At 42.2% G+C, this 21910-nt stretch overlaps 1 protein-coding gene across 9 annotated transcripts in view; it reads left to right on the top strand.

Annotated features, from left to right (window-relative positions):
- The window catches only part of YEATS2 (YEATS domain containing 2), a 50063-nt gene that overhangs the window by 22891 nt on the left and 5262 nt on the right, over positions 1–21910 (top strand). For 6 of the 9 annotated variants that reach the window (XM_055816946.1, XM_055816947.1, XM_005232259.4 and 3 more), the window contains 16 exons: positions 1966–2073; positions 3143–3316; positions 4552–4810; positions 5593–5754; positions 7309–7421; positions 8481–8636; positions 9736–9909; positions 10794–10992; positions 13609–13740; positions 13988–14086; positions 15101–15212; positions 16458–16531; positions 17616–17695; positions 18663–18864; positions 20243–20469; positions 21636–21710. In XM_055816946.1, the coding sequence (XP_055672921.1) occupies positions 1966–2073; positions 3143–3316; positions 4552–4810; positions 5593–5754; positions 7309–7421; positions 8481–8636; positions 9736–9909; positions 10794–10992; positions 13609–13740; positions 13988–14086; positions 15101–15212; positions 16458–16531; positions 17616–17695; positions 18663–18864; positions 20243–20469; positions 21636–21710 (2346 nt within the window). Of the gene's footprint in view, positions 1–1965; positions 2074–3142; positions 3317–4551; positions 4811–5592; positions 5755–7308; positions 7422–8480; positions 8637–9735; positions 9910–10793; positions 10993–13608; positions 13741–13987; positions 14087–15100; positions 15213–16457; positions 16539–17615; positions 17696–18662; positions 18865–20242; positions 20470–21635; positions 21711–21910 lie in introns of those variants that run through there. The other 3 variants (XR_008749356.1, XR_008749357.1, XM_013295099.3) reach the window with 3 other exon arrangements.

Consider the following 21910-nt stretch of genomic DNA (forward strand, 5'->3'; position numbering starts at 1 on the left):
GCGCCGTCAGTGTGGCTCTTTCTGAAAGCAGCTGGTGGGTGTGCTGCTGAAAGCAGGAGCGTTTCCCTGTCTCCAAGTCAGAAAAATGTTAATGCAGGATTTGGTGGGGAGCAAAGGCTTGCCAGTCAGCCTGCGGAGACCAAATCTCTTTATATTTGGAACTGAAATACTGTTAGTGTCTGTTAGGAAGAAAGTGGTGAAGGTTGCTGTCCGAAGCAATTGGTTTGGAGTAGTGTTTTAAGTGTCAGGTGTGCAGGTAGCTCTTCAGCTTTTAAGAGCCTGTCTGCTCAGATGGATTTCACTTAACTATGCTGAAAACTATTCATGAGTCTTTAATTTTCACTGATTTGGGACAGTTCTTTCTGAAAGGTTCTCAGTGAGTCAGAGTAGGCGCGTGTCATTAGTGACAGTTGAATTCTGTATTTCCAGGGCAAAGTTAAAAACTGAAGGTATGTTAAAAAAAAAAGATCATAGCTCTGTAAACAGTAATATATTTTGATTAATGTCTTCTGGTTGGTGGAAAAGTGTAATTTTATGGTTTCTTTAAAGAGGAGGGAGTGCCTGATAGTTCACTGTGATGTTACAGATTGTGCTTAACTCGCCACTTTTCATCACTGTGCTAGCTTTCTCTGTATTTTTTTATTACTTAAAGCTGTGTTTCTTCAGCCACCTTAAAATGACCGATATGCAAGCTGCTGTGGAGAGGACTGGTTGTGCCTCTAGCCTTGTCTTCACACTCCCCGTTTGCTGCCACTTGTGCAGTGGTGTGGTGAACCACAGCAGGCAGATGATCTGGTTGAAAACTGATCTGTTTTCAGCTGTATGTGTCAGCACAAGGAAGATGGCAGGAGCGCTAGGATAGAGCCTGAGGGCTTGCTTTCTGGTCATGATCCAGCCCAAGGATGGGCCAAGTGATTGTGAAACCATGGCTTTGGAGTTCACGTTGATTGTAACAGAGTACAATTATTTTACTTAAATAAAACAGAATGGTAACAAACTTCCTCAAGTGCATTTGGTTTTTCTACCAGCCTCAGATCCAGAAATGCCAGGTGCATGATTTTGCAGGTGTGAAAATATTTTTAGTTCAGTTGCTTATGTAGCCTCACTGTTTCTGCCAAATAGTGAGTTCTGCTTGGGAAGACCGTATGCCATCGCATCTTCCTAGTTACAGGACAGCAAAAATTCATCTGAGAGGATTTTGCTTGCAGACTTAAGTTGAACATATTTTTTCCCCTTTGTAACTTGTTTCTTCTTAGATTGTCTTCTCTCTCTGAGACTGTGTATAGAATAACAGAATGATGGAGGTTGGCAGTGACCTCTGGAGTTTGTCCAGTCCAACTCCTCTGCTCAGAGCAGGGTCAAGTAGAGCAGGTTGCTCAGGAGTACATCCAGTTGGTTTTTGAGTATCTCCAAAGCTGGAGAGTCCACAGCCTCCCTGGGCAACCTCTTCCAGTGTTTTATGTCCATTAAATATTTTTTTTTCCTTATAATTAAACAGAATGTCCTGTGTTTCAATTTTTCAATTTGTGCCCATTGACTCTTGTCCTTTCATTGGTTACTGTTGATTGTTATCTGGCTTGATCTTCTTTACACCTTCCCATCAGGTATTTATATGCATTGATAAAATACCGCTTCAACCTACTTGAATTTTACAGCTCTGAAACACTTTGTATAAAAAGCTAGCCAGGGAAAATGAGTCGATTTCTTTCACCTATGTGTGATATAGTAAGAAACAGTTACTGCTGTTGGAGATGTAACATTCCAAATAAAGTTTGCTTTGTAGGTTGTATTAAGTATGTTACACTCCATTTAATTAATTGTTGACTGATTCTGGAAATGTCTTTATTTGTGCAGGTAATTTGGCCTGCCTAGATGGTCCATACTACCCTTTATTAGCAGTCACTTGTTTTATTACTTCCATTAGACATTTCACTGATTTTGTGCACCATGTCTTCCTATTTGCAGCAGGAGGATTCTCTGTTTGCCACCATGCCACCCCTCTGTCCCATTGGGAGCCATTCCAAGGTGCAGAGCCCCAAATCAGTCACTGGAGGACTTGGAGCTTTTACAAAGGTATTCCTCTTGGCTTTTTTGCCAGGACAAGAAGCCCAATAGTGCCACTTCATGCTGTCTTGTGCCACAAACCATGTAAATTCCAGTGCATGGAAAACTATTACTGGAATCAATGCATCTTCCTGCCAAGGGCTCTCTAGCACCTCTCAAAAATGTTTGGGTTTGTTCTGTTTTTTTCTTTTCTCTCCCTGTGGCTTTACTGTACCTGTCATCTTTCTTTTTACCTCCTCTTTAATCCTTTCTTGGTTTTCTTTGAATCACTTTCATATTGAAGCTGATGTTTTAAAGCTGTTTTTAGTGGGATACAGTGAAAGTAAACTGCAGTAGATCTGTCAGGAGCTACTTAAAAAATGATACAGTGATTTCTGAATGTCAGATGTTGCTACTTCTGAGTACATTTCCTTAAATGTTGTCATCCAGAATTATAAGTTGGTTCTGGCAGTATTAGGTGATCCAGGTAAAAGGTGGAAGAATGCTTCCGACCAGTTACAGTGCCTACAGCAATCTAACACAAAAGAAACCCCAGCCTTTCTTGAGTCGCTGCTCTTTGGGATTAGATCTACGGCCTGTCCCAGAGAAACGTGAAACATGTACATGAGAGAATAATGCCAGCTATAATAATTTACGGTATCTATAGCTATAATATTGGTTGTAATATTGCAGGATATAAAAAAAATATGGAGGTTTAGAACATGTTCTGAGCAGGAGGGTGCTTAGAAATTTGAAGCCTTAGGGTATTGCGGCTCAGTGTTGAGATGCAGGGCCCGAAGTCGTCAGGTCTGGTAAAGCCCATTGTTAGCATGACTAGTAGTTGTAATATTACTTGCTGTTTCTGTGATTCTGTAATTTCTGTGAGCACCACTCAAATCTGGAATGCTTTGTAAGAGCAGACACCACCCACACACCCATGTTGGTAGTAGCCCTTGTCTTGGAGCTGAGTTAGTGTCCACCTGGTGGTAAGAACCATGTCTGACTGTTGGCCTGCCCTTTCCTGCAGACAGGCTGTTTCAGAAATGATCCTCGACAATTTAAGGTCTTTGCTTTCTTATTATTTCTTCCTATTTAAAAGGTGATCATAAAGCAGGAGCCAGGAGAGCTGCCCCAGCAACCGCAACTACCAGTGACAGGGACAGCCACGCAGACCTCTGTGCAGCAGTATGTCACTGTAAAAGGGAGCCACATGTTAGCCTTGTCACCGCAGAAGCCGGTCGTGAGCACAGGCGAGGGGACAGTGCAGTCTAAGGTATGAGGCACTTGGGTGTCTTTGGTGTGGTGTAAGCTGTCTTTCTTGTGGTTTTATTACAACATTTTGTGCTTCTCTTGGGGATATAGGGTTGCTTCTGTCTCAGACCCAGGCAGCAGCACCATGCTTAGCTCGTTTTTCTCCATGTGCACAGTGGATCATACCATGCTTACCTTGTATTACCTGCTTACCGTGAGAAGGGAGCAGGGTGAGCAGGCACTATTGCATTTTATTACATACAGGGAACATCTCCCGCTTCTGTCTAACCCATTGCAACAGTTGGGATGGGGGTGGTTTTGAACAACCCAGACAGCGGGCTGCCATCATCAGCTCTTTCTGAAATGCATCCAGGTATTTCTGTAAGAGGGGTCAAATTCTTTCCTTATTTCTTTGGACTGCAGTCCAAGGAAACAAGGCCTGCAACAGAAAAAAGATCAGGACAAACAAGGAGTGGGGTGGAGTCTGAGCCAGAACTAGCATTAGGCAGAAGCAGTGCTACTTGAGTGACAGCTGAAGTGTTCTATTGTAGGAGTCTGTGCCAATGCAGTGCTGCTATAACAGGAGTGACACAGCTTCTGAGAAGGCACAGTAACTGTGCAGTGACAAGATGACAGATGTGTCAGAAATTGTCTCCGTTCTTGCCTGTTTCCATTGTGGATAGAGTCAAATCATGTGCCAAGCACAGGAGACTACGTACAAAGCTTTCACTTTTGCATAAGTAAATACATATTTACATTTGCAACAGTTTGTTTCCATTTTACTTCCTTATTTGCCTCTTTGAGCAGGTATGCAAACTTGTGTTTCCCTGCAGTTATTGTCAACACGTAAAACTGAAGCAGTTTGTGATTCTGCTTTGAGGCCATAGTTTTCCCAGGGAGTCTGTTCCCATTAATGTGTTTGAAACTAAATTTCTGGATCTCTGTGCTTTGCCAACGCAAGCTTTATCTTCAGCTGGAATTAAGGCATTGCTTATATATGAGGGGAAAAAATGGAAGTGCCCTGTAATTTGAATGTTCTTAATCTTTTGTGGGTGCTCTGAAATCCTGGTTGTGTTTATCTTTTTGCTTAGGATTGACCTCTTGCCAATTTAATTTTGTTTCTGAATTAATAGCTTTTATACGTGACTAGACATGTATAAAGTGTCCTGAATTGTCTAGAGATGGAGGTAGCTACCAGCTAGAATTCACATGATTGTGCTTGGCAGCACTACATCATCCAATACTTATTTCTTGCAGGTTGTTGGCGTTCCAGTTGGTTCTGCTTTACAGTCGACAGTGAAACAAGCAGTGGCTATAAGTGGTGGCCAGATACTTGTGGCAAAATCTAGCTCTTCGGTAGCAAAGGCTGTTGGTCCGAAGCAGGTTGTGACTCAAGGTGTAGCCAAAGCCATCGTGAGTGGAGGTGGAGGGACGATTGTTGCTCAGCCTGTGCAGACTATAACAAAGGCGCAAGTTTCTTCCACAGGTGCTCAGAAAAGTACATCTCAAGGCTCAGGTAGAGTAATTTTACACCTTGTTAGTAGCTCATGATGGGTAGTCTTTGAGGGTCTGTAATGATTTCTCCAACTGCAAAATAACTATGGGTGATTGAAAAACTTCAAAATTACTAGAGAGGTCTGTAGGGGAATTCAGGCTGACTGAGATTAGTTATAAAGCAAATGTTCACTCATTATCTGTAAGGGGGAAGAGGAGGGAGCACAAGTACTTTAAAACATGCAGTGTTCTGTGAGTGGAGATCAGATATGCTGGGGAATGTACTGGAGAACTAGCAGTCTTTCATGGAGCCAGGTCTCACATTTTTGCCCAGCATTGTGGTCCTTAGATGCTAAAAAAGCTCCACATCAACAAACAAGAGCCAAACTGCCCTTAATGTATCTTCACATCTTCCCCAGTTACAAGGGTTGGGCAGAAGCACCCTGCCTGCTTCTGCCACAGCTGGCTTTAGCTGAGCATGTTAGCTCAGGGTCTGGACTTCCTGAAGGATGATGTGTAGCCTCTGGGCTGGAGGATGCCTCTAGACCCTGTGGCTGTGCTGCTTTGACCTGCAGCCGTAAGTGGTTCTGCATGCAGCGAGATTTTTTTTTTTTTTTTTTCAGACCTATTCAAAAAAGCATCTGTGCATCACTGGTGGAGTTAATCTGTTAGGCCAGCTACATGTGGATTATCAAAAGGCGAGCTGCATGTCGCTCCTAGTACTTCCATCCTGTGGAGATTTCAATGCGTGCTACTTTCTGCAAGCAGTAGTTTGATTTCTTTTTATTGTTTCTTTCTTTCTAGTTATGGCTACACTGCAGTTACCAGCCACCAACCTGGCAAACTTGGCAAACTTACCACCTGGCACCAAACTGTACCTCACCACCAACAGCAAGAATCCTTCTGGGAAAGGAAAACTGCTTCTGATACCCCAAGGAGCCATACTGCGAGCCACGAATAATGCTAGTTAGTCTTGCAGGGAAATCTAATGAATTAAATAATGTAATCACTGCATAATTAATATGTTTGGCATTTTTGCTATAAAGCATCCTGGTGCTGTGGAAGTCAGTAGTGGGATGGGGTTTCTTTGTTCACAACAACACAGTATATGGTGCTTTTTAAGACTGAGATCTTACAAGTGACTTCTCGATGAAACTGCTTTTCCTGCAGTGCTCTCAATGTCTTTCTGTGCTGAAAGCAGACAGTGTAATTTTCCTCAGAATTCAGCAAAGGGTTGTCTTTAACTCTTCCTTGTGATCTTTAGGAAGACAACTGCATTTTCACGATATTAAACTGAGATGGATTTGAATGTGTTGTGAAAGCTATTAATAAGTAATGGAATGACACCCTGGAGAAACTAGAAGCATAAGGAGCTAAGTTTGAGAAGGACAAGATACTGTATCTGGAACTAGTGGAAGAGACCGTTTTGAATAGAGATACAAGGTTTGGCCCCAAGCTGTTGAGACCAGCAGAAATACTTTTTTGGTAATGGGCCTGTCAATCAAGCTTGCTGTGAAATACCCGGAGAATAACATTGCTAAAATAGTTCTGATGGGCAATACTTCATTTTATAGTGTGCTCTTGCTGTAGGGAGAGAATACTGCAGGTTTTGGACTGTGTAGATGAAGAGTTTTGTCGTGAGCCCTCTCCCGAATGCCCCTTTTGAGGCTGGGGGTTGGGATGGGAGATGGATTTGGTGTAAAGTTTTTGCTCCCAGTTCTGATACTGGCAGTAAGGAAGAGATATTATTCAGCTTAATATGTAAGGCCGTAAATACCAGCAACATAGCAATAGAGTACATGTCACTGAAGAAGTAGATACTCTTGGTGAAGGTATTTCTGGGCTGTAGAATGTGATGGGAGCCCCATTGCTTGAGATTTAGAGAGGAAGCTGCGGCAGGCCAGCTTTGACAAGGAAATAATCTCACAGGCATCAAGGACGAGCCAATACTTGTGATTTTTGTGACAGAGCCATAAATACTTTGTAATCCTTACTCCTTAATGAGAGACTGCAAAAAAAGTGTTCAGGCTGTTCCTTCTGGAGACAGAGCAATATCAAAGTGTCACTGCAGATTACCACTGCATGGTGTCCATGATCTAATACTCTGTTAACAATTGCACTGGACAGCCAACAGAAGTAAAATTAAGAAGCCACTGGGATTCATAGGCTTTCTAGGGCTTTTGCTGCAAATTCATAACCTGCAATAGACTGATGAAAAGACTGTTCATCTGTTGGACAGCATTTTCTTTTGATAGAAAATTCAAAACAGTCTGAAATGACATTTGCTTGCCCACCAGTCCTCCTTATTTCCCCCATAGCTCCTTTTGTTCGCAGTGTTTGCTGAGCTTTTAGACAGCATCTATGAACTGTGGTGTACTGGATAATAATGATACTCGGCTGTAAAACGTGTGTCAGCAAATGTCTTGCAAAGTGTTTTTTAATTACGACTATATACAGGGATGCTTCAGCAGTTGACAGTGTTGGGTAACCAAAGGGTCAAGCCTCTTCTTCTGGTTGTAGGTCTCCAGTCTGGTTCTTCTACAAATAGTGGAGGAGGAGGAGCCCAAAGCACAAGCAGTAACTTGTCACAGCACCTCACCTATACATCCTACATCCTGAAGCAGACACCCCAGGTCAGTGGCATAAGCATCTCATTTGAAGCAGATCGACATTTCAGGCTGCAGTGGTGTTAGGTTGGTGTCCTGTGGTTCCGTAGTACATGAAACATTCTTGGACTATGGGATCTAGATCCTCTCTTAACAACCCTTCCATCTCTTCCCTCTGCCAGGCATCTACTTTACCACTTGTTGCTGTTGGCACATCTCTGCCCCTCACCTCCCCTTGAGGGTTGTACCCTCATGGTTCCTTGCAGGCTGAGAAAGCAGCAGTGAGTAAGGCCAGGGTAAGCAGTGGGTGGAGAAAAGACAGTGTGGTAAGAGTGCCTGGTGGCAGGGCCACCAGGGTCACTGAAACGAGAGGTGATACGATGGAGTTACCTTACACAGTAGGATATGTAAAAGTTGGAGGAAAGCATGAGAGCGAGCAGAGTAAGGGGGAGTTATTGGAGTGAAACAGCAAGGCTGAGTAAGAAAGAAAAATGAGGAACCAGAAGATTATGTGAAGGGATCCATGTGTGACAGAGGGTGAATGAAGCCTCTGAAGGGGGTAACAACTGAATATCGATGTGAAGTAGGAAGGGTCTAAGGTGATAGGTTATTATAGTGTTGGTGGTGTGATTTCTGCATGCCGCGCTCTGAATGTATAGCTTTTGTGAGGGGACTAAATACATTTTGAAGTGAGACGGTTTTTTTTTTTATTATTATTTTTTTTGGCCTTGCCCAGCAGTAGCCTCTCCAATCTTGCTTGCTAAGCAGCATTTGTCACAAAGAGTAAACTTGAAGAGCATAAAGTTTGTTAAATTGTAGTGGATGGCTCTGACAAGACGGGGAACTGAGTGTGGCTTTTTTCACCCCTTCCCTTGCATCAGAAAGTGTTCTGCGCCAAGAATAAAAGGCTATGTCCCGCTCTTAGTGCAGAAGCATCCACTGTAATTAGCAGTGCCACATTTTAGAAGATTAAATGTTATTGCATAATAGCTATAGGCTTTTATCCTGTATTGACACTCCTAGATTTCTGTTGACTCTTAACTGTGTTTCAAAGTGGTGACCTCTCGTAACTTATTTCTGGAGCAGGGCACCTTTTTGGTTGGCCAGCCTTCTCCTCAGAGTTCTGGGAAGCAGCTGACTCCAGCTTCAGTTGTTCAGGGCAACGTAGGAGTTGGAACATCTTCCACACAAGGACAAGCATTAAAAGTGATAACTGGACAGAAAACAGCTCTCTTTACACAGGTAACCTGCAAATGGTGTGTTTCTCTCTTACCAGTTAGTATTTTGTCAGATAAGGTATAGGAACCACAGCTGCACGTTGTAAGAGCTTTTCCTTTTGTAGTTGTTTGGTTTGGGTTTTGTACAATTGTGATGCTGGCTGTACTGTGGCGAAGAAGGCACATGAAGGCCTGCTTTCATATGCAGCTGTTGGACTGCTAACATTTTTCAGCTTTAGTTCTGTTCTCAGAGTGGGTCACATGTAAGCTTGGGCTGCTAGTTTGTAAACGTGCTCTGGGATTTCTTAGTGAAACAGAGAAGTAAATACAGTTAGATGCAAAAATGTTCTTGAATATTTGAACCTTAGAAATGGGTCATGTGCTAAAGCTCTTAAAATGTTGGGGTTTGGTTTGACCTTTAAGGTCCTTTTCTAAAAACTTCTAGGTAGTCCCTGTAAAATTCAAACTCCCCAAGAGTACTTGTAATTCATTGTCCAAAATTCAAGATTGATGGACATATTTTTGCAGTCAACAGTTTGAAGTTGATTTCTGAGGTCATAATTTTGTTCCACGTATTGTTGCCACAATTTCGTCATCATCGAATGATTCGGGTTGGAAGGGACCTTAATGATCATCCATTCCCACCCCCCCGCCACGGGCAGGGACACCCCCCACCAGCCCAGGCTGCTCCCAGCCCCGTCCAGCCTGGCCTTGGGCACTGCCAGGGATGGGGCACCCACAGCTGCTCTGGGCAGCCTGGGCCAGCGCCTCGCCGCCCTCACAGGGAAGAATTTCCTCCCTATATTTAATCAAAATCTACCCTCTTTTAGTTCAAAGTGATTCCCCCTTGTCCTATCACTACATGCTTTTGTGAAAAGCCCCTCCCCAGCTTTCTTGTCAGCCCCTTTGGGTACTGGAAGGCTTCCATAAGGTCTCCCCAGAGCCTTCTCTTCTCCAGGCTGAATAACCCCATGCCTTTTTCAAAAGTCTTCTGAAAATATTTTTCAGTAATACCAAAAGCATTTGTCTTATTTGTTTTATTGTTGTGATTTTGGGGAAGGGTTAAGTAAAAGAAAATCCAAAACAAATACACCTTTTTCCTTACGCTGAGTTCTTTCTCAAAGGCTGCGCCCAGTGGACAGACATCACTGGTGAAAATATCAGATGGGTCTATAAAATCAGTACCTGCCACATCCCAGCTCTCCAAACCTGGCACCACTGTGCTGAGAGTATCAGGAGGTGTTATCACCACAGCTGCTGCTCCTGCTGTGGCCCTTCCCACAAACGGGGTGGCCCAGGTGAGAAACAACACTGCCAGAACTCTGTAATACAGTGTTAGCGCTCTAGCTGATACAATCTCCAGGAAAGGACTTCTTTTTTTCCCTATTGGCGTTCTTCTCAGTCAGCATTGCTGGTGGGTTTGCTCTTATTTTTGTGTACCAGCACAGTGCCCACAATTCCTTTTCTGATTGGGTTGTTTGCTGTTTTTTATTTTCTGCGAAGAAACAAGGGGAGAAGAGAAACTGAAACTTGTGACACTTGCACTCTCTTGCTTTTAAGGTTGTTAAAGCCTTCCTTGTCTACCTGAATTTTATCTGGAAAAGCTTTTGCAGTCATACAGATGAGATCTTTTGAGTTGTGCAGCTCTCAAACATCTAATCTGCTGCTGGCACAAAAATTTGAAGAAGAATGTGAAGTGCCTGACACTTCGTATCCAGCAGGCCAGTGAAAGCCAGCAGTAACTAGGCTGTAGGTCTCCTCTCAGATCACAGACTCTCCACAGTGCTTAGTGCCCAGTCTGCTGTCAACAGATTGCAGAGGCCGGCAGTGGCCAGCCTGGACTTCTGAGCAGTAGGGAGACATGAAATGTTCCTGGGTCACATTTCTCATCTGGAGACCTACCTGCTTGCTGATGTTAAGGGGCCTGGCTCCAGGCACTATCAAAGCAGCTGTGGTAGCAGTTCCAATGTGCAGTTTCACTTCTGCTTGAAACCGCCTCCATTCTGTATGTACCATCGTCGTATCTGGGCTTTTGGATATGTGCTTGAGAACATTTTGCTGCGTAATGACAGACAGATAAACGTTTGGTTTTGCTGCTTCTGGATATTGTTACTTCGTTGTGCTTATTGTTATCTGTGACACAAAAAGGACCTTGTTGTTCTTCTCTGCCTCTTTTATGCAGCAAATAGATAATGCAGGTTCCAGTTCATCATCTTCTGGAACTCCTGTAGCAAAGACATCGGGACAGCAACACCAAATCTGTATAAGCCAGAGCCAGTCTACTTCATCAGTAGTGAATAAGACTGCCACTTCCACTGTTGTAAGTGTTGCTTCTCTGATGACTACACCAACGCCTGTGACTGGAAAAGCTGCAGTATCAGGTATTAAACTCCCTTTCATGCCTTTCCTATAGCAAGTTAGAATCCAGGTGTGAGTTCTTTAGTTGTCTGCACTGTAAATGGAAGAATAATCACCTGCATTTGTGAATGTGTAAAAGTAAAATCCTGCTTTCTAAAACTTATCTTATTAGTATAACCTCTGGCTTAGCCGAAGAGATGTCTAAATAATTTGGCATCCTATCACTCAGTGCATTGACTGAATCTGTTACCAATAATAGTGCGAGTTGCCCGTTGGTATTAGAGAGGGATTTTAGTTTTCATGCCGAGTTCTCATCTGCCTATTCAAAAGCACAGTGTATCACTGAATGCTGAAACTGTTAAGGTACCAGCAATGCTACAGACTTGATTAGTTTGAAAGTGAAACTCCACTGAAGTTGGAGAAGCTGCATGAGCAGAATTTGGCTCTGAGGCTTTGCATCTGCTGTGTTTGGCTTGGAAAGGAGAGAGATGTTGGTTGGGGGGATCTGAAGGCTTTAAATTTGAAATCCATTAAGTACAGTGAGGTAGACAGGATCTGGAATGCTTCAAGTTAATAAAAATGAGATAATAAAGGTGGACTGCCCTTCTGTAGAGGAGAGTTCTCCTTGTTTAGTTTTCTTGTCTTCCAGTATCTTTTGTATCAGTATTTGAGTATTACACGTTAAAATCGGAAATTTTCATTTTGAATAATTTACCTGCTGGCATGTTCTGTTCACTTACTAAGTGAACTTAAGAATGGCTTACTAAGTGGAAACAGAGTAAAAATACAGAAAATAGAAAATAAATGACACTGAGCTCATCTGACACTGTCTTTTGAAAACAGCTGCTCTTGTTTCCCATGTGCACAGTCTTCCAAACTCCTCCTTTTTCATCACTCTGTTTTTCCCAGAGCTTGAAAGTAAACAACATAGACTGCTAAGACTGCCACAAATCTGAAATCTGCAATAAGCAGTTGAGTGTTTTCGTCTTTGCAAACAAAGCAGAAGTTTTTTTTGTAGAAAATACGCCATTCTGAATAGCTTTCAGATTAAAACTCCCGTCTTGATGTAAGAATGTTACCTAGATCTTGTTTTGGTTTTTGTAACCTGAGGCACTGACTTCATCATGAAAATCTATTTCTTCAAGAATCCCAGAAGAAGCAGTAGCTATAAACCATGTTATTTCAATGTAAAACAAACAACCAACCCCCCCCCCCCCCCCAAAAAAAAACGCCACCCAGAACCAAAGCAGTGATCAGATTCTGAAGATTTGTATTTTTAAAGGCAGCTTTTCAAAAAGACAGATTTTTTTTCCCTTGTTTTGCAACGAACAATGTCTGCTACCCATCAGGCTAATAGCGTTAGTTGAAAATGTCCCTTCTTACTCTCCTTGCTGTTTGGGTCCCTTGCTGTCCCATCCTGACACGTCTGTGCATCCCACACAAACAAATTGGTAAGAGTGGGTTAGCTGCCTTGCCTGGAGGTGAAAGCCTAACTGACCAGTATCTTTCAAAACCAAGAGACATCTTCACCAGATCTTGCATGTCTAGTACTTGGAAGGCAGCTGTGTTTCTTAAAGAATAATAGTAAAATATGTGAGAATGAAAACTTTATTGCAAAACAAATCGTGAGTATAAAATTACCATCATGAAACTAAGAAGTCTTCTGTTGTCCATGTTCTAAAGTAGAAGTCTATTAAATTTCCACAATCCGAAGAAAAGTTAGCTATAGATTGAATACAATTATATTGAAAATAGCCGATTTACCAGTAGAAAGGATGGACGTAGGCCCAATTCACAGTGTTAAAGAGTGCTGGCTGTGGTGGCTTGGGATGTGGAGGAGAGAGCTGGTGGACAGGTGATGGGCACTACTTGCTGTGGCACGGCTTGGAGCTGTGCTGATTTCCACCGAAGTCCCTGGGTGCTGCCATTGAGAATGCAGTTAATGCCTGAATGTCCTGCTCGTTCTATTAGCCTTGACTGAAGTCGGTGATTTCGTTCAGTCCCTACTTCAATACGCTTCATAGCTTGAGTAGCCATCCTTATGGATGTGTTCAGTGCGCGTTACAGAAAGACACAGGACATTCGGTCCCGATATGTCCTTCATCACACTTGCTGTGCAGCCTTGGGCTTGTCACTTAGTTGAAACGTGGTGGTTTGTGCTCCGCTGACTGCAGCGGGTGCTGCTAAGCTGGATGGCAGAGGTGCGTTCAGCACTTGGATACCTTGGTGAGAGTGGCTGTGTAAGTACAACAGAGCTGTAGTTCACTGGCTTACCAAACCCTTGAGCACAAGGTCTGGTTCTGACAAGTGTTTTACTCTGTGCTGAGCCTGCTTCAGCTGGAAGGTTTGTGTTACATCAACTTCTGCTTAAGATTACTTAGGTAATGAGGAAACTTGCTGTACAAACATCAGAGCGGCACGGCGCGCAGCATGGAATACTGCTCACTCTGTGGTGCAGCACCCCAGTATTTTAGCAATCATTTGTCAGTAAAAACTTGTCTGACAGGTCACTGAACTGTGACTTGTTAAGAGGGTGGCAGTGCTAGCTTACATACCATCCTGGTTCAGGCAGAGAAGTAGCTGGAGATAAACTAAATGGTGTGTTTTATTTAACATTTTGTCTTCCGTTCTTCTTGCAGGGTTGCTAAAAATCCACTCAAATCAGTCTAGTCCACAGCAGGCTGTTCTGACAGTTCCCAGCCAGCTTAAACAGCTCGGTGTAAACACAGCTTCTGGAGGTGTTCAGACAATACTCATGCCTATGAACAAAGGTAAAGGGCAGAGGAGGATGACAGATGGTGTGTGAAAATCCCCTTTGACACAGGGTAGCTCTTGGTCACTGTTGGCATACATGGTCCAAAGTTAGAGGTAGAAGAAAATGTAGCAAGGAAATTCATCCCTAAACCTTGTGCTGCAAAAAACACTGTTGCTTCTGAACATGGTTATTTCCAAAGTGATGAGGTTTGATTTTTTTTTTTTCTTTGTTGTCTTTTTTCCTTCTTTCTTTTTCCTCTCCAGTGATACAGTCACTTTCTACCAGCAAAGTTTCAGCTGTTTCAACTGTCACAGCAGCAAGTACGATTGTCCCTAGTCCCTCTACAGCATCCGTCACTAAAGGTAACAAGGAATTTCTCAGTAAGATAAAGCTGGTGCTGCTTTATTCAAGTGGCCTCATGATGAAAGTAGATCCTGTGACTGTGGGTTCCTTTATTTCCATTGTCAGTAGGGTTTAAATAAAGCAAAAATAGCACTTGGGGACTAGGCGATTAACAGTGAATTCCCCATGAACAAGTCCCAAAGCACAGGCAAGGACAGAGAAAAAGGGGGATGTTCTAGAAAGCTACCATGAGTCCCTTAAACATTCATTGTTTCAGGCCATTGCTGAAATGCATAGAGCAGCATGTATTTAATCACAGTTACTTCTGTCCTCAGAACAGTGGCTATGGTGAAATGTACTAGAGAATGCTTTCCAACAGCACTAGCTGTAGACAGCACGTATGCACGTGCACAGACGTGCGGGGGAAAGATGTACATGCGGTACTTCCCAGAATAATGCATAGACCAGAGCTGAGAGACTCAAAAGTCCAGTTCTTGCAGAACTGTCGTGTGTCTCTCCCATCCCAGATGAAGGACCAGACTGCCTGGCCGTTCTTGGTTGGGAATGTGTCTCTCCCTTCCCCTGTCTCACCAGAGTTCTGTCCTAGACATGAGAAAGTTCACTGATGTCAAAACCAGCACTGTCTTCAAAAAAGCTCTCACTTTGAAATGACACTTCTTGCTAAAACTGTTAGTAGTTTTCTATCCAGCTCTTAGTTTACGAAGAGGCCAACGTACACTTTCAGGCAGTTCAGTTTAGATCAGGCAGTCATACGGAAAACATCTCAGCAACTGGTTACGCAGATTTTCTAAAAAGGATAAGATGTGAGCACGTTAAGATTTGGAGGAGGGGGAACATGTTCTGGTGGCTTGCTTTCAGCAGAATTGAAGGTCAGATTTGTTCATGCTTAACAATCAGAATGCAAACAACAAATGATGTTATGTAAGACCCTCAGTCTTACTGGAGTCTCACAAGACACTATGTATCAAGCTGACTGGTACTTTTTGTCTTAAATGTGTTCTGTTTCTTTGAAGTTAAGATGGAGCCTGATTCAACGGGACAGAACTGCAGTTCTGTGGGTACCCAAGAAGGCCAAGCAGCAGTGAAAACAGAAGAGAGCTCCGAACTTGGGAATTACGTTATCAAGTAATTGTTCATTTCTCTGTAAGGTTTTCTGATCTTTGAAATGCCAGGGGGAATGGAGATTTTAGGGAGATGTGCAGCAGTGTTAAGTTTGACCTAGAAATAGATTATAAAATCTTCTGTCCCATATGCTGCTGTATCACTGCTAATCCTTTTGAGTGGCATTTGTTTTGGACAGTATTGCAATATTTTCTTTGCAAATGGATTTGTATGCAGGGCTTATGAAAGGGGGAAAAAATATTTAAAGGTTTGCAGTTGTTTTGGAGTTTGCTAAAATCTCAAGCTGCTAAAACCTCTGTATCATCCACTGCTTGTGTAATTCCCATTGCCGTTGTGTGTTCTTGCTGAGGTCCAACTACCCAACAAAATGCAGGTCACAAAAGGGGCATCTGAAATTAGTACGGTCGTCTTGCCTCTCTAGTCTTGTTAAGCTCATATACTTTTGTAATTACTCAGTATGAAGGCTGCCTTGGTTCATAACTGGAATTAAGTAATTGAGATCATTGGAGTATTCTGAATGCTGTGAAATCGAGTGCCTTGCTTTTGATGCTCTTGCAAGTACTTGTTAGTGATTTTTCAGCAGAACTCAGTTGGCAAAATTTTCTCTGCATATTTCTTGTAATGTGTAGGGTGTTCCTTCTGCTCTTGATTCCTCCAGTGGCTGACTTCCCTGATTCCATATTTTGAGAAGTTTTGTTATCCCGACATATACCCTCCATCAGGGTAATGTCTGCAGGGATGTGTAGGAGACAGGAATAAATCTTAAGTCACTACATGCCAGAAATTATCTTAGTTCTAAAGTAACTAACGGAAAATACAGTACTTGGCAGTTAGATACAGCGTGGCAGGTTAAGTAAAATTTACCTAAACTCCCTAAGTTCAAAGTTTCCCATGCAGTATCACATGTTCCTACTGCAACAGCCTGCACTTACAGGTGTGTCTTATCCCTCAAGTAGTGTTGCAGCTTGCAAGATGATGCAGGGGTTTCTTCCAAGCTTGCCCAAAAAAGCCTCTGATGAGTTTCCTCAGCTTGACAGATGCAGCTTCAGATGTGGACACTTTGGCAAGAGGAAAGGCTGTTTGAAATACCTTCTCCAGATTCAGGCGTAACAGTTTATCCTCCCATTACTATTGCTATAATGCCTTGTGGCTAGAGACTTTAGACCATGCAGTGATTTTTAAACCTTTTGCATCTGGTTCCTTCCTTCCAGCAGTATTCTTCATTGTGATTCTTTTTATCCCTTGCAGCATAGAATATTTGGAGAACATCCAGCAGCTTTTAACAGCAATAGTGAAGAAAGTTCCATTAATTGCTGAAAAAAGTAAGCAGTAAATGAAAAGGCTTTGCTTTCTATTTTCATTGTATCAACAGAATGCCTTGCATACCCTGTAGCCACAAAAATTATTAAAAGGTGGAACGAAATGAAGCCATTCTCCTTAGAGAGCTTATTCCAGGTGTTAGTCTAAAGATGCTTGAAATTAGGTTCTTCCAATAAAGCCAAATACATTGTCACAAGTTATTAACTTTCATCTTTTTTTTTGTTAGAAGTAGATTTTATTTCCTCACACAATGGCTGCAAATTGGTCTTCTTTCCCTCATTTGTCCTCAGTGGATGTGGTGGGGTTTTTTTCCTTCTTTTTTTTAATTTAACATCAGGGTTTCAGAAATGCTTGCAAACACAATAAAATAGTTCAGCATTGTAATGATTGTTTTTCTTTTTTTTTTTATTAAACAAAAGGTAGTAGTTTACAGGGAAATCTATGGTACTTTATAGTTGCATAACTCTTACTCATGTACATAGCTGAAAATCTTAACAGCTTTCTCTGGTAACTAATGCAGTTTGCACAAGTGGTCCTGGAGACCGGGTAGGGCAGACCCCTCTCAAGATTGTCACAGTGAGCCAAGCAGGAGTGGGTGGCACGGTAAAGCTTTCATTACATTCAGCTCTCTGGCCTACAGTAGCATTTATGAATCCATTGCTTAGGATTCGTTTCCTCAAAAAGATTTTTGCCAGGAAACCTTTTCACTGTCGTTTCATTTTTATGTTGTAATTCATTTGCAAAAGAAAAAGGTTTTCCAAAGGAAGAGACTTCGACCAGTAAGACAGATCTACATTTCTACATCATTACAGTTTTTTGAGGAGAAAAAGACTTAAAACAGCCCATAGCCACAGATGTCTCTGTGTGACTAAGAAGGGTGCTGGTTTTGCATCCAAAAAACAGTGTCTGCTGCACTTATCTCTGCTGTGCTCAGAGAGAGCACAGCATTTGTAAGAGCGAGAGAGTTTCAGTTCCCAATCTTGTGAGCATGAAACATATTTCCCTCTTTCTCTCTGCTAAATAACAGAATTAATCTTACTTCACTTACTATAAATTTAGTACTGGTTTTGCCTTTGTGTTTTCCAGGTGAAGATGCCAGCTCTTTTTGTGCCAGTTCAGTGGAACAGTATTACAGCTGGAATATTGGGAAGAGGAGGGCAGCCGAGGTAATCCTCTCCTGTGTTTCATAAGCAGTCACTAGGGACACAAGAAGGATTTCTGAATTATGGAACCTCCCTTGTTGTTAGCCAATTTGTTTTCTGAAACGGTCTGTCATATTTTAAATGGAAGAATTCCTTACTGCATGATGCGCTGATTTGTGTCCAGATAGTGATCCAGTTTATTGTTCAGAGAGTTTCTTGAGCAGAAGAGGCTGTGAAGGTCATTTTTCAGTTGAAGTAAGGTGTTTTTGAAGCATTTAAAAAATCAGAATTTTTGCAAACTGTCCTGTTAGCACTTTATCCTCATCGCTTCTCTGTGGCACGTTATGGTCATGGGAATTTTACCCAACGTACTTTGTCTTTTCATGGGCTTTTTTCTGTTTTCAGTAGGAAGAGGACTGAGGGATCTGACATAAGGAATGCTAGTGCTGAAATAGATTATCAGTTCACCAAAGTTAAATATTTCAGTGTATCTGGGCCTTTTTGTGTTGCGGTTGTTATGTTTCTCCCTATTTCTTCATAATTTTGTCATCTTGCTATGGAGTTTTGTCTGGAAGATGTTAAAACTGATTAGACACTCTGCTGTTGCCAGCTTAAATGATTGAAGCATCTAACCAGCATTTGAAGAAGCATATTTTACTCTACTGGATTTCTTGCACTATGCCATCTTAGGTGTCACTTGGGAGGTGAGACATTTCAAGTCAAGACAAGTGTATCTAGGCCCCTGTAAATGTGTGTCCCTTTTTTCTGAGGTTTTGTTTGGGTGACAAAGCAGAGGTTAAATGACCTGCCCTACAGCTGCCTGGTATCAGGATTAGGACCATCTTCCATATTTATTTTTCCTTGTCATTCTGACTTCTGAGAAAATCATATTCCTTTTGTTTTCTTTGCAACCTGGATTATTGGTCTGGGCCATGGTCTAACCTTAAATGTTTTAGCCAATTTGATGAGCTTTCCCTTCGGTTTGTCACAGTGGCAACGAGCGATGACAGTGAGAAAGATCCTTCAAGAAATCATAGAGAAGCACCCCAGGTTTCACAATATTACACCCCTGAAAACAAAGCACGTGGTACACTGGTGTCGATGCCATGGCTACACTCCACCTGACCCTGAGACCTTGCGGAACGATGAGGACTCGATTGAAGATGTGCTGACACAGATAGACAGTGAGCCAGGTGAGTGTGGAGGGACCTTTGGAAAGCTCCTTTCTGCCAAAAATGCAGTTTACTAAGTGGCTCAAGACTGTATAGACACACATGTGCTGCTGCTGTAGGAGAAGGGATTCTTACTTCCTTTGGTTTTAATTTAATTCACTCTGGAATAAGAAAAGTTGGAGGTAATAAGGGCAAGCCTGCAAGTAAGGCTGTCCCATGTCCCTGTCAGTCCTGGTGTTTTCTGGGGCATCTTTTGGGTTTTATTGTGCTTTGGGGCCCTTGGAGGCCCAGTGTAGATAAAGCGTATGAGAGAGGATCCTTGCCCCATGATATAACCATTTGTAAGTGGGCACACAAGTGAAGCATGGCGAGTAAATGACATTTCTGCCCTTGGGTAAGCTTAGCCTCTGTTAAGACTGTGTAAACAATATGAATGAGTTCAGGTACAAAAAAACCAAAGCAAGGCAGGGAAACCTGGCAGTGGCAGTGTGGAGCTCAGTGGGGGTTAATTTACCCCCAAAAGGGAAGTGAAGTTCCACATTATGTTACTACAGCTGCTGCATTATTCCACTAGGCATAGCTCTGGGATCTTCACAGTCTATTTTAGTATGTATTAAATGTACATCTGTTAATTTCATTCATTCTTCATAGTTAAGCTCCCTTGTTTCACCTTCAGATAATCCCTTTCCTAAAGCTGAATGGTTTTTCTGTTCTGATCATACAGGGATTTAAGGTATTTCACAGAAGTGTATGGATTTGATGATTATTTGCCAAGTCTGGTACTGCATTGCCATTGTTGAAGGTGGAAAAGAAGCCTACGTCCACCTTTTAATATTTTTATCTAAATAACTAGATTTGTGTTTGTCTTAGAAGAAAAAAAATCTGTTTATTGCATCGCTTTCCACAGAAGGTTTTACTGGCTCGTGTCGAGCATGCAGAGAAGAGGTTGCCGTTTTGTAATTCCACTGTGAATCTGTCTTGTGATGTTTCTTAAAAAATATACTACTTGTCATAACGTAAAAGATGATTTAGTGCTGCGTGGTACCCACATAGTAAAAACTCAGTTTCTCCAAGCAAGTGGAAGAACAACAGGCTGCTTTGCAACTGTCAAAAAGCTTCTGTGAGAATGTTTAGGAGGCTCACATTAGCCTGGTTTTGTTTGAAATGCAGCCACCTTTATTGGTGTAGGGGCAGATGAGGGAGAGGACCATGAGTGTCATGACGATATAATTAGAAGGCTCTCAATGACTGCTTGCGTTTCTGTTCATCCTTATGTTTGGTAGGAACTACAAAAATAACTTGCAATTACCTTAATTTCTTACCATATTTTGAGTGTGCATCTGTTTATAAACAGCTTTCCATAACCTGTCATGTGTTTAATTGATTGCTTCTTTTTCAGAATGCCCTTCATCTTACAGCAGTGGTGAGGAGCTGTGCCGAAAACTAGAGGAACTACAGCAGTTTCTGAAACGAGAACCAGAACATGAAGAGGAAGTAGATATTCTCAACTTCAACGAGCCATTAAAAATAAACATTAAGAAAGAACAGGAGGAGAAGCAAGAGGAGATGAAGTTTTACTTGGCTTCCTTGCCTGCATCAGAGTTTGTGAGGGATGCTGCAGAGAAGGTAAGAAGTGACTCGCAAAGCTAATCACAACTAGCTTAATAACAGTTCTTGTCTTACATATATTCAGTTGCCTTTCTTTAATCTATACGGCCCTCTGGATGCTTTATGGAGTTTTTATAAATGCCGTGGAAAAACTGGAATTTCTGACTCATGACACTCAGCTGGCTAGTGCTAGCAGGAGAGAATGAAGCGTGCCAGCTGGGAAGTCATTTGGGAGTAGCTGTGTTGCAGGGCTTAGTACCAGGAAAATCATCCTGAAATGCTAGGAGAAAGGGGAAATGAGGGAAGAGGAGCACCAGCACTGAATTCTTCCTGTCCCATCATGTGCAGTTGGACCAGTTGTTGCTTGGACCAGTGCTGTTTAATAGCAGCTCTTGAAGAGGGGTTGCAGTAAAGCTTAGACCACAGCAAACTTCTCTACTGCTTGGATTTCTTCCCTCTGTTCAAATTAGGGTAAAAGAAAGGGAGGGGGGGTCTTCTGCCACAGCAGCAGGGAGGAAAGGGAGGAGACTGACTTGGCCTGGAGGAAAGAGCGCTTGCCATTGTGCCAGCAGAGACAGAGCGACAAGAGGGGTTTGCGTGCAGCGGTTGTGGGAGAAAGAACGGTTTGTCATCTCCACCTCAAATGCCAGCATCAAGGGACAAACCTTTGGTTCTGCAGTTTAGCTGTTCTCTTGCTAAGTAGGTGACACGGGCACAGGCGTGATGAGGTGGGGGGATGAAACAGTCTTTTGATGTGGAGCTTTTGTGCCAGGAGTACTGTTTAAAGTGGTTTCAGTTGCCATAGTTAGGTGTGGGGAAGATGATGAATAGATGGATTGAATATATGTGCAGTTTTAAAATGCAGCTTCTGTTCTCAATCAAAAGGTACCCAGTGCAGACTGGTTTTTGCGTGGACTTGCTGAAACAAAAATTAAAACCTGCTTTTGTTTATTCTGTGTTTTAGAGGCATTTCTGCAGGCTGTTCTAATGGTCAAGCTGCATTTCTCCAGATTTTTTTCTTGAGATTATACTGCTAGAAAGTTCTGCAGTGTCTACTTGCTTGTTTTTTAACTACCCTTTGTAATTGATTTTTTTTCCCCTGTTAATCTCATTCTCATCTAATCTGTAGTACAACGTGGGTTGTGTTATTTGATGTACTGATTTTTTTCTCTTGTATTTTATAGATAGGGATTTCTTTTCAGCCTGCTGAGGTACAAAAGAATGTTTATGCATCAGTAATAGAAGATATGATTTTAAAGGTAAGAAATTACTTCACAATAAGAACTTTTCTGTAACCGTTTTTGATTCAGTAATGTAGAAAAAAAGATGGAATATCCTTATTGATATGCATTTATCAAATCAGAAGATGCAGAGCCCGATGTCTGTCTTTGTGCATGTATGGAAAAAATACGTAGCTGGCCAAACAGTCACATACTTTTGTGTGTGTTTCTAGCTTTCT

Source organism: Falco peregrinus, chromosome 12 (genome assembly GCF_023634155.1).
Source record: "Falco peregrinus isolate bFalPer1 chromosome 12, bFalPer1.pri, whole genome shotgun sequence".
NCBI lineage: Eukaryota > Metazoa > Chordata > Aves > Falconiformes > Falconidae > Falco > Falco peregrinus.